Below are 12,591 nucleotides of genomic sequence, written 5' to 3'. Positions count from 1 at the left end.
CAAGTTCTTGTTCCCCTTTGTTACACTTATCAGTAAAGAACCTTGTCCTTTTGAATGTTCTCATCTTGTCTGCTCTGACTGATGTATACAGCATATGCATAGAATTGGGTCTGTAACCAGATTTGCATGACATGTTCTACCTTGTAGATCTGTTTCCATTACAAGATGTAAGAAATATGACTAGACATTAAACAGCCATAAAGCTTTATCAAATCTTAACATTGTTATTTTTTCAAAATGACCAGAAACCTTTGACAGGTAGATGTTTTTGAAATGCCAATCTCCTGAATAAAAAACCCATATACACCAGAGCCTAGAAAAATTAATCATACCCTTTTACACTGTCTTCTGTTCTGACAAATTTTAAGAGAATTTGTCACTAGGAATTGTCATAGTCCATTTGGGTGGCTTGTAATAAAACACCAGACAGTGGCGGTTCATAAATAAGGATTTCTTTCTCTCCGTCCTGGAGGCTGAAGTCCAGGAGTGGGGTATGGGTGGGATGGGCAGAAGGAGCCCGAGCTCTGGGGGGCCTCCCATCAGGGCACAGATCCCAAGCTGGAGGGCTCCCCACTCATGACCTAAGCACCTCCCAGAGGCCCCACCTCTTAAGGTCATCGTAATGGAGGTTAGGACTGGAACGTAGGAATTTGGAGGGACGTAAATATTCAGAATGGTAGGAACTTTTAAAAATACAAAGATACTAATTTAAGCAGGCATTTTAAGCCCAGGATACAATTTGATATCATGGGGTTAATGTAGAAAAACTAAAAAAATATGCCAAAAAGAGCACAGAGGAAGAGTAGGAGGGATTATACTTTTACTAAAATATGTACAGGCTTGCACCTATACACAGGATACAAATTTCCTAAATTCTAGAACTGTGATATTATCAATTGTGATAAATCATATAAAAGAATTTTAAAATATATTTTGCATTTCTAAAGTCATTTTAAAAATATCTCTAAGTGTTACCTTAATATTTTATCAGAAATATAGCTTTGGTAATAAATAACCATTTGATAAAGTTATACAGATCTTCCTTAACTTATAGTGAAGTTACATCCCAATAAATCCATGGTAAGTTGAAAATATCATTAGGTCAAAGGGCACTTAAGACACCGAACATCACAGCTGGGCCTCACCTTCCTCACACGTGCTCAGAGCACTTAGGGGAGCCCGCAGTCACGCAACAGGGAGGATCTCATGTTACTAACTGAACGCCGTAGGAGGTGAGAGAATGGTTGTGTGGGCACCAACGGCTGCTGGGCCCGGAGACCGGCGCCACTGCCCAGCGTCAGGAGAGCGGAGGTGATCAGTCGCCAGCAGCCCAGGAAGAGACACACACTCGAACTTGGGCTGTCTCTGCTGACCGCGTACGGCTTTACACCGTTGTCACTCGCACGTCCGGGACTGTCCAGATGAACAAGTAATCAGATATGCTGTACTGAGTTAATTTCAGTACATTAATAGGCATTCTTTACGGGAGAGTTCATAGAAAAATAAATTATTTTTTCCTTATTTTAAAAACTGGCAACATAAGTTCACAGACTGTAACCATCTATGCGGTGGGCGCGCGTGCCCATGTCCATGCCAGGAAACCTCATCACACGCAGAGAGACACCTTCCTGTGATCCAGAGGCGGCACCTGTGACGTTTTCTAGGACACAGTGGCGCCCCTCAGCTCAGGCGGCCTCCAGGCTGAAGCCAGCGCTGCGGGAAAACCCGATGGAGAGGCTGCTGTCACGGGAAGGTGGCCGCTCCCACTCTACCTCCTCCAAAATTTTTTTTAATTTTAAAAATGGAAAGTCGGTTTCAGCCAAACAGTCTTTTACTACTTTTAGCCAAAAAAAGCATCATGCTCTTCCTTTATTTTCTGATTTTATGACCAAATGTCCTGAAGATACCGTTTTTCTTCTTTCAAAGTAGCCAACGTTTTCAGTGCGTCTAGCTTTTCAACTCCAGCCTGTTTGCTGATTATCTCCACAAGGGTGTCATTGACGTCTTTGGCCATATTCTTAGCATCTCTAGAAAAAAGAACAGCATCTGTGTTCAGAAAACAAGAATTTTTACCGAAGCCTCCATAATTCACAAATCTAACTCCCACTGACGCCACCACCACTCACCCTGGCCCTCCTTTTCTCCAGGAAGCGTCCCAACAGGTGTCCCAGCCTATCATCCGTCAGGCCTCTCCCCAGGGACCAACCCAATGCGCAAAGCCGACCCCGTCATTCACAGCTGAAAGCCCCTCACAGGTGTCCCTGTTCCAGGAGCAGCTGAGTCTTCAGTTAGTGTCGAGGGACCTCACGGACCTGGCTCCTCGAGTTGCTTTCATCCCCGCCCTTCATCCCCCGGGCACACGGCGGAAACTGCGTTCCCAAGGGCAACAGGGTTTTACGCCTACAAGCCTTCATGTACGTACGTGTGCACACACACATGCGTCCCATCCCCAACAGACACAACCACTGACACCCCAGCTGTGGGCCCGGCTCTCAGTGCTGACCGGTTTTAGCGTATTCGTTCACAGGACTGGGGAGGGGCCCCCGAGTCCCCCTCCAGCCCCGCCACGGCACCTCCTTTCCCACCAGAGAGTGGGCAGTCTGCCGGCGGGGGGTGGGCCTCGCTGCACCTTGCATCTCTCAACACCTGAACCGGGCCAGAGCCCTCGGGAGGCATCGAATGCTGTTGAGTGAGGAAAACTGGACAGGACACTAATATGTCAGCAAGAGAACTTGTCCTGTCCCTTACAGTGACATTTCTTGAAAAAGGGGTCTCCAGCGGCCACCGCGACTTCCTCCATCACGGCTTCCCCTCAAGCACTACGACGGAGCGGCCAGCCCCACGACTGCTCCCCCGGCACCAGCGGCCGCCAGCGGCCAAACCTACCAGCCCCTCTGTCTTCTTGACTATCAGAGCATAAGGCGCCCCTGCTTGGGAGTGTCCCCTGGACTCAGGGACAAATTCACTCCTTCCGAGGGGCTGGTCCGTGTTAGGGTGCCATGGGGTCTCACTCCGAGCCCACACCACTGACCACCATGAACACTATCAACTCCGCTGTGCAGACGAAGAATGGAAGCACCAGGGATTGTAAAGCGATTTCTGGGCTAACGTGTTGGGACGTTTGACATATTCCCAAGCTGTCATTTACCAGTTATTCATGTATTTGTACAACTAACTATGCCTCTACTAGTTAGACGCACATCTAAAACTCCAGCCTGAGGGCGCTTGGGGGGCTCAGTCGGTTATACCTCTGCCTTCGGCTCAGGTCTCAATCCCAGAGTCCTGGTATCGATTCCTGCATCAGGCTCCCTGCTCAGATGGGGGTCTGCTTCTCCCTCTGCCTCTGCCACTCCCCCCGCTTGTGCTCATGCTCTCGCTCTCAAATAAATAAATCAATCTTTAAAACTCCAGCCTGTTCTTCAACACTGACAGCTCTATCCTCTACAAAGTGAGGGTCAGACACTTCTTTAAAAGCTAACTGAAAATGTAAACCAACACAATGTCCAGAATCTGTGCCCTTTATCAACCTAAAGTAGGGTTTCTCAACTGAGAGTCAAAAATCCATGAACAGGTCATAAAGTCAACTTGGGAGGCAAAATCAGTGTTTAAAAAACAATGAAACAGAAATTATCACACTATATCATAGAAGTAAACAGAAAAAGTTCTGTTTTATAAAACCTGTTTCTATTATATTTATATCTGTTCTAGGTCCATGTACCAGTATTTCTCCTTTGGTATCACAGTTAAAAACAAAACAGGGGGCACCTGGGTGGCTCAGTGGGTTAAGCCTTTCCCTTCAGCTCAGGTCATGATCTCAGGATCCTGGGATCAAGTCCCACATCGGGCTCTCTGCTCAGTGGGGAGCCTGCTTCCCCCTTTCTCTCTGCCTGCCGCTCTGCCTCCTTGTGATCTCTCTCTCTCTGTCAAATAAATAAAATCTTGAAAAAATAAAAGAAAGAAAGAAAAAAAAACCCACACCTAACTTGGTGATGTATATAAGTTTTTAAATGCCTGGGATGTGCCAGAATTTAAAAGAGCTATTTCTTACTCAAAAGATCTTTTTAATTAACACAGTATATTTTAAATTCCATTAATACAAGTTGGTAAGTTTCTAAAACTTTTATTTTTTATTTTTATCTACACTTTGTAGAGAATAGAGCAATTTTGAGTTTCTGTAACAGATCTTGCCTCAGAAAGCATATAAAACTTAACATAAAAATGATTCCTGGCTTATTGACAATTTTGACATTACAAATTATGCCTTAAAAAAAAATCTTTAGATCCACATTCTCAGAGTCAAAGCCACAGTTTTCCTTAGCCAGGTCAAATGCATAAATCACATATTCTTAGATACAACAAATCAATCCTGAGACTTCAATGATTAGCATCTTAACACCAAACAGAACTTCTGGAGGCTAAAACATGTACCAGACGGCACCATGTACTCTGAAACGCAAGAGCTGCTTTCACTTCTATTTCCCTGATAACGTTAACGTCTTGGCTATGAAATGTATATTAAAGTCATTTCAGAACTTGTATTTCTATTCCAGTACTTAAGAATCAAACCTTTCGTCCCCGTCTAGATTATTAATGGTCCCAGTTCATTCAGTCCGCCCAGCATCTGGGTGACGGCCACGTACCCACACACGTAAATGTGGCCGCGCTCATGAAGAAGGAGCCTCGCCACCTGCTCGCTGTGAAGCCGGATGTTGTCCTGCACGTACTTCACTGGGGCGTCCTCCTCCCCAATAGGAGCATCTCTTGAGAAGGAAACCTTCAAGTGAGTTAGGACTCCGCGCTGGTGGAAACGTCTGAGCTCTTCTCTGAAACACAGCATGTAACGGGATACTGAAAGGTTTGTCACTGACGGTTACAAGGTCTGAAATGAGAACTGCAGGCCCGCTGCTGGGTCCTCCAGTACCAGAATCACACAGTACCTGAATAAATAATCCCTATCTTTGTGTCGGCAGCCAAAAAACAACCACATTGCTCCGAAGTGCCCATCTGGATTTTGTTCTTGGAGTTTCTCTCTACGTGGAAAAGCAGAGATAGGGTAGAAAGAATATGTAAAACCCATCTATTTGGTCAGAAACGTCACCAACCAATCCAGACAGGATTCACCGTCACTGTGAGTTTAGCCACTGAGGTAACGTCGTCCTGCCCACTGGGCTCCCAAGCGCCCCAGCAGACACCCCGACAAGCACGCGCATCTGTTGGCTACGGACACCTACAAGCTCTGTACATCTATGAGGATAATTCAAAATATCCCAGTGTGAAACCTACACTAATTTCTACATTAAAAATTAATAAAAACTTTGTGAATGAAATTAACTCTCAATCAACGTAAGAGAAAGTGGCCCAGGGTTTTAAAAGGTAGAATGATCTGCCGTGAATGGTTTCAGGAATGACACAGCAAGGAGACTCGCTGACTATGTCTGCCATTATTCTCTGCTTCCTTAAAAGAAAAAACTAAGGATAAAAACAACAAAAAGACCTTGTCCAAAGGATATTACACCACTATCTGTGGACCGGCACACGAAGAATTGTTCATTATCTCACAAACATGGAGAGAAGCACAATTTCTTTCATGTCATATAGTTCTATAATAGCAATCAGCTGAAAATTACTGATATTTGGGTTTAACTTAGAAACTTCTGGTGTAATTGGATCTGTTAGTAGCAATTTTATCTAGTCAAGGAACAGCCCGTGCATCATCACAGCATAAAGGTGTGCCTGAAATTTGTCCCCAACTACATACATTATAAACTATAGTGCAGCTAGGGGGAAAAAAAGTGCTACAGTAAAAAGGAAAGTTCTAATACAAAACAAAACCTCTGGAAGACATCACGCTTACTTTTCCCATGGTGACAAATTATGCTATGCTATCACACATTTGATAGTAATTTTTAAAATAAAAACTTCACAACTGAAGTCTGATATTTAAAGAAAATCACTAAAGAGACAAAAAGGCTACCATATTTCCACTGAGGATCACAAGGGATACATTTTCTCAGCAGTCAAAGAAAGCACACACCTGTGTTGCAGGAAACCAATGAAGGGCGCTACGCCAGTTCCCGGACCCACCATTATGATGGGGGCAGAGGGGTCACTCGGTAAGTGGAAAAAATTGGTTGTTCGAGGAGAGATAGATATCTGGAATGTTAAACCAATGCTCATAAGTCTGAAAGAAAACCTAGACAAAAGCATATAACCAAGATGATCTTTGCTAAAGAAAACAGCAGGATTAAATCTTACTGAAACCATGAACACATTTGTCATTACAGAGAAAAACAAAATCTGTCTTACAAATTTTTCTTTTCTTTTTTTTTTTTAAGATAGATTTATTTATTTATTTATTTATTTATTTATTTGACAGACAGAGATCACAAGTAGGCAGAGAGGCAGGCAGAGAGAGAGAGAGGAGGAAGCAGACTCCCCGCTGAGCAGAGAGCCTGATGTGGGGCTCGATCCCAGGACTCTGAGATCATGACCTGAGCCAAAAGCAGAGGCTTAACCCCCTGAGCCACCTAGGCACCCCGCAAATTTTTCTTTTCCATCAAAATCAAAAGTGCTTTAGAAATCACAAGCATATTTCTAAGGGAGAACACTGATACAAATCCTTTTCCTAGGCCCATGAGAAACACACACCTCCTAGTAGGCAACCCACCATCTGCACTATGGAGAAGTGCATGGCAAACCACGGTTAGGATTCTGTGTTTGCACATAAAGGGGCAACGAAGACCAGCATCCAGATGGAGTGAGCACTTCAAGGGCAAACTGGCACCTGAAGGAAAACTGAGGGTGTCGCTCCAAAGACACTGAAGGACTGTGTTATGTTTGTTAATCTAAGTTCAATGTTACGTGTTCGTGCAAAACCAGAGGAATAAGCAGCACGCACAGATAAAGACAATCTTTTTGCTAAAATTTCCAAAGATTTTTCTCCTAAACCATGTGCTAGGGATACGTACGAGGAATCGATCTAAATATATTTCAGTTCCCGTGTCACTTCGCCATATGAGTGAGTTACACCAAGTCACAGGAATCTGTTCTGGGTGTAATGGCGCACATTTTAACCTTTGACGTAAAGAAAACCTTTTGAATTTTGACAGGACAGACAGGAAAGAACTGGCAGAGCGATGGGAGATGAGTCCTGGCATTCTGCAATGAGACTGTCATTCGTCTCACATGAGTCTCACTTGGCCACCCACTTACCAGTCTCACGGATGGTACTCAGTATGACACACACTACAGACGGAGAAAGAAGAGAATCCTGTCCTCATGGACTTACATTCTATTGGGAGGAAGAGACAATAATCAAACATTTATCTATAAAATGACTGGAAATAAGATCCATGAAGCAAACCAGAGCAGGAAACCCTGGGCTGGACCGCAGCGTGCAGTGAGAGCACACCATCTGCGTTCTAGGGACTGTAAGGAGACCAGGATTGGCCCACTCTCGCTGCAGTCACCTCAAATGGTTGACAACAGCAAACACTTCTGCCTGGCTCTCCTTAAAGGCCACAGGTAGGCTACAGCTCTGTAGCCCAGGTACCCCCCACTTGCAGCCAAGCCCCAGGGGCATCCCTGACCTGCATCCTCCCATCCTTCCGTCAAAGAGGAGAAACAAGCCCCACCAGCAGGTGCGCAGCACTCCCGCTCAGAGGGGTCACAGCCAGACTGCACATCATGGGCGGGGCACCCTATGCTTCCCAAGGACGGGGTATCTGTCAACATCCACCAGCTGGAGGAGAGTGTGGGTGGGTCATGTGAATGTGAACATTCTCCACACTTCCTATAAAATATGCACGGCAGTAAGCGCCAATTTAAATTGTATCCTTATTCCCATACCTCCAATGCCTGAATAGTAGGCAGTCTATAATTAAGCTCTGTTAAAATGGAGAAAAGAGAAAAAGGCAGAAGGAAGGAAAGAATGAATGCATGAATAGCACCCATGCTGGGTGTTTGGGATAGGTTATGGATATATCTATTTCTTAAACTTTCTGGAGAGCAACCATTTTTATAGGATCATAAAATGACATAATACTTTTATATCCATACCATAATATTTCTTTTCAAAAAAGGAACAGTGAGTGTCTCAAGTTCTTAATATTTTGTTGATGCATTATGGGAAAATACCACGGAAAAGGGCAATTTCAAGCAGCAGCTTCCCATGAGCCCTCTCAAGTATATACTGAAGTCTTACTTTCCCCTTAGGGCATGAACTTTTCAACTCCAATAACTTACAGCAACCAAACCAGTCCTAAGATAATGCTACAAACGACGTGTTCATTTTTTCAATACCACAGAAAAAGACGACTTCATGATAAAACCTGAAAGGTTTCGTTTCATTTCAACCATCCTTATGGGCAAGAAGGGACTTATACTGTGGTCCTGAGTGAGATTTGCCAAGTACTATACCAAAGCATGAAGGATGGCACTAAGTCCGCATGTAAATGTGTCCTCGGTTTGGTCACTCACTCACTCACTCGATAATTATCAAGGAGGATGCATCTCCTACATGTTTCAAAAGTGCCTCCCCCTCATTATGCCTTCACACGAAGAGCACTAATTTGGATTCTACACCACACTAAGACAAAAAGGGAAGAAACAGAGCAAAAATCCTACTACCCCAAACTGAAGGACAAAGTTACTCTTTGGTTGTGAACGGACTGCCAAGTAAGGATTCATCTGGGACACGGTATGGTCTACACAGACGACGAGGCTGTCTCTCAACACCGGCCTTCAGTCTTTACTTGGCTCTTTTCCTGTGCTCAGTCTTCCAAGAGTATTAGCCAAAAAGACCGTCTTGTCTATGAATATGACGAGGAAGGAGAAAAGACTATTATGGAAAATTCACACTTTATATATTCGAGAAATACACGGATTTTAATAGTAATTGAACGGGGCGCCTGGGTGGCTCAGTGGGTTAAGCCTCTGTCTTCGGCTCAGGTCATGATCTCAGGGTCCTGGGATCGAGCCCCACACCGGGCTCTCTGCTCAGCAGGGAGCCTGCTTCCCCCTCTCTCTCTGCCTGCCTCTCTGCCTGCTTGTGATCTCTGTCAAATAAGTAATAAATAAAATCTTTTAAAAAATTTAAAAAAATAGTAAATGAAAAAAGTAATGTTTTCCTGACTTTCCAACAGAGATTTTAAAATTCAAGTAGGACAAACATTTTCCTTTGAATAAACTTGATGGCAACACAGGGGAGACCACATCGTTCTTCCTAACTAGGCAAACAGCGTAATTCTAGCAACGCCCAAACCGTGCGCTCCCAGTACCTCTGGAGCCGGGGCCTTCCCGCCTTCAGCACGGGACACTCGCACGTCTGGATGAAGAACTGATGCGACCACCGCGGCCAGCCAGCCTGTGCACACGCCCTTCCGCAGAACCTCCTCCGTGGTGTTAGACAGAAACTCCACAATGTTGAAAATGAAACGAAGCTTCCCGGGGTGCGACAGGTTTGAGCTGCAGAGACACACAGGTCAGTTTTAAACTCTGTATCAGGACTAATGCATACAGGCCGGATGCAGCCTTTTTTCCTAAACTGAAGGATTTTTCCTGTGGGCTGTTCTCTATCATCTACTTTTCAGGGGAAAGAGCTCTGTTGCTCCTTAAAAGCTCCTCCTCTCCTGCCCCCCGTTTTGTGATATTCGGAAGTTTCCAACGACCTGTTTGCTTTAAGACTCCGTATGATGGATACAACTTTTCATCTCCCCACCACCCGCCTCTGCCGCCCAGTGAGAGATGGCCTGGCCCGGCCATAAAGGCAGCAGGTAGAGGAGCAAGGCACTCACAGCCTGACCTGGGGAAACGTGGCTGTGGACCACAATGTGGTTGTGCTGCTGGAGACTCTGCCTTCTCTGCACGCCCACAGGACGGGAGTCCCAACACCCGCCTCCTCCGTTCCTTACCATGCCTGCTGTTGTCCGCAAATCAGGTACGTTTTCACTGGGTAATAAGGATTTAGAAGCCAGAGATTCACAACATTTTGGAAGAAAGATGCTTTATGTTTTTTTTTGTTTTGTTTTGTTTTAAAGATGTTGTATGTTAATAAACATCAGTACCTCGCACATGAATACGGTCTGGGCTGGAGCTTAGGAAGATGTTCTGGGAAAAAAAAAAAAAAAAGCAATTAATTCACTGCTACTGAGAATTATATGTAAGGATTTGTAAAAATTCAAGCCTGAGTTGGATTTTTCTTATTTAGAACACCCAAAATAACATTTTAATTTAAGTCATATTTTAGAGCAAGTGTAAATTCACTGTGCCTAAGTCTCTACTGAATATTTTTTTCCAATTCCTCACGTTAAAAACCAGACATACTGCATTTCTTTACCTAAAATCAGTGTCATTCTAAAGGCTGGTTTTTTAAACCAAAGGATAATAAAAGCATCCACGAATGGGTTTCAGAATCAAGAAACCCATTAAATTTTCTGTGTGTACACAGTTTTCTACAGAAGTGTCCAGAATTTTCATATTTGAAATAAGATCATGACCCCCCAAAAGGTTAAAGATCACTATTTTAAGGATTATGGGAAATGGGAAATACCTAAGCTTAAAATATTTTTCCTTCTTAATAAAAAAATATTTTTCCTTCTTATATTTCTATAACAACAAAATGAGAGCGTAGTGATAAAACCTTTAAGTTACCCAGGCCCCAGTGGTTTCTGATACATTGGAGCTCTTTTAAAAGCAGGACAAAGGGGCGCCTGGGTGGCTCAGTTGGTTAAGAACCTGCCTTCGGCTTGGGTCATGAACCCACAGTCCTGGGATCGAGCCCCACATCATCGGTCTCCCTGCTCAGAAGGAAGCCTGCTTCTCCCTCTCCTGCTTCCCCTACTTGTGCTCCCTCTCTCACTGTCTCTCTGTCAAATAAATAAATAAAATCTTTTAATAAATAAATAAGTAAAAGCAGGTCAAAGAATCAATCTTTGAATACTTAACTGCCCACAGACAAACTCTGAAATTTTTTTCTGTTCAAGCCTATATTTTCAATAGTTATCTGGCAAAGATTCAGAAAGACCTTTCTAAAATTTAATAAATAAAAGAATAAGCTTAATAGAGAGCTCAACATAATACTAAGCTCTAGATATGTTTACTTAAAGAAGTGGAAAATAAATTTCTTTAAGTCTCAATGCTTTTATCAGTTTTTTATAGAACTACATAATAAATGCTATATACAAGCTTAAAAAAAAAAAAAAACAGCAAATCCACACAAAGAACTGAAACACTGTCATATGCGGGACAGCTTTACAAGAATTCTAAAAACTTCCCCACATATGTTCTGATTAGTCTCCCAACCCCTGCATTCATTCTGAACGGAGAAGGGGAGGAGTGTGTGTTTGAATACAGGCAAGTGGGAAGAGCAACATCATTTAGTAACGTTGCCATTTTGAGAGGGAAAAGGAATAATAAAAGGGAGAGAAAGCAGGATCTGACTTAATAAAGGAGAGCACCCTGAACTGTACTGGACATCGGGGGATCCTGGAGCCTAAAAGTGAAAAGCACAATACACATTTTCCTATCACCGAAGATAAATTCAAATTTTGGAGACTTTATACTTATCCCTACAGGAAAAAAGAGAGGAGAGGAGAAAATTACCAGCACAGGAAGTACTCAAAGTTTAAGAATCCTGTCCAGTTCTCATAGTCGCTGCCCCTCGTAAATGTCCCCGATCCCTAGCAAGGCTGCCTTGGTAACCCCCTCTGCTGACCCCAGTGCCTCAGGCAGATCTTCTCTCTTCTGTGGGCATGAAGACCCCAGGAGCCAGTGAGGACAAAAACCAGAATCACCTTACATATGAGCATTTGGTGACAGGTCTTGCCCCAGCTTCAAGCCTGGAGCACTCTGAACAAGGCCACTTGCCCTGGCATGGCGGTGGGGGGGGGGGGGGTCCCCGCTGCCCTCACCAAACCCAGAGATGGGCTTGGCCAGATGCGGCCTTTCTGTCTTCCACACAGATAGCACACTGCATTAACCTCTGTCAATTACATCTAATGTTCATCAGCTTTGAAAAAAAAAAGTCTTTTTTTTTTTTGTTGGGAAACTCATTTTTAGGTTACATTGGACTAAAAAAAAAAAAACCTTTCTGAAAACAAGCTAACTGAGTAGACAGGATGCTGCACGCTGACCCCAGGAAAGAGAATTAGGGCTGGCTGTCGTGAGAGAGCAAGGGCTGGTGATGATGGTAGTAGGAAGAAATAGGAGCCAGGCCATCTCAGCAGAGGGATTCCTTCCCACTCGCAGGAGGCCCTGAACACACACTCTGATGTCTCCTCAAGGAGACGTGTCCCCAGGTGCCAGACAGCCTGTGGAGGGAGGCCGACAAGCAGAGGGCTGTGCACCAGAAGGCCCGCTGGCGCAGGGGCTCGCAGAGTGGCACTCACCGAGCAGGAGACGGAGCGGCGGCTGGCAGGACGGGAAAGCGAGGAGGAGGTCTAACAAGCTGGTGCGCTCGTCCCGCACGAAACGGTTGTAATCGGCCGCGCCCTCCCGGCTGCACAGTTCCTGCAGCCTTCGCTTCTCCCGCCCGTTGCTGGTGTGGTCCACGAGGGCTCGTAACAACGCCTGCGGCCAAGACAAAGGGAGCAG

The 12,591-nt window shown here is 44.5% G+C and overlaps 1 protein-coding gene across 3 annotated transcripts in view; it reads right to left on the bottom strand.

Moving 5' to 3' along the window:
- Positions 1-1,785: 1,785 nt before the first annotated feature.
- Positions 1,786-12,591, bottom strand: part of MTRR (5-methyltetrahydrofolate-homocysteine methyltransferase reductase) — a 28,394-nt gene continuing 17,588 nt past the window's right edge. For 2 of the 3 annotated variants that reach the window (XM_032861859.1, XM_032861860.1), the window contains 7 exons: positions 12,387-12,567; positions 10,065-10,107; positions 9,279-9,465; positions 6,035-6,153; positions 4,938-5,030; positions 4,641-4,823; positions 1,786-2,027 (listed from right to left, as the gene is read on the bottom strand). In XM_032861859.1, coding sequence (XP_032717750.1) covers positions 1,883-2,027; positions 4,641-4,823; positions 4,938-5,030; positions 6,035-6,153; positions 9,279-9,465; positions 10,065-10,107; positions 12,387-12,567 — 951 coding nt within the window. In that variant the 3' untranslated portion in view covers positions 1,786-1,882. The remainder of the gene's footprint in view (positions 2,028-4,640; positions 4,824-4,937; positions 5,031-6,034; positions 6,154-9,278; positions 9,466-10,064; positions 10,108-12,386; positions 12,568-12,591) is intronic. The other variant, XM_032861861.1, reaches the window with a different exon arrangement.

This window comes from Lontra canadensis, unplaced genomic scaffold, assembly GCF_010015895.1.
Source record: "Lontra canadensis isolate GAN:19392208 unplaced genomic scaffold, GSC_riverotter_1.0 scaffold22, whole genome shotgun sequence".
NCBI lineage: Eukaryota > Metazoa > Chordata > Mammalia > Carnivora > Mustelidae > Lontra > Lontra canadensis.
This window is presented reverse-complemented; position numbering and strand designations above follow the sequence as displayed.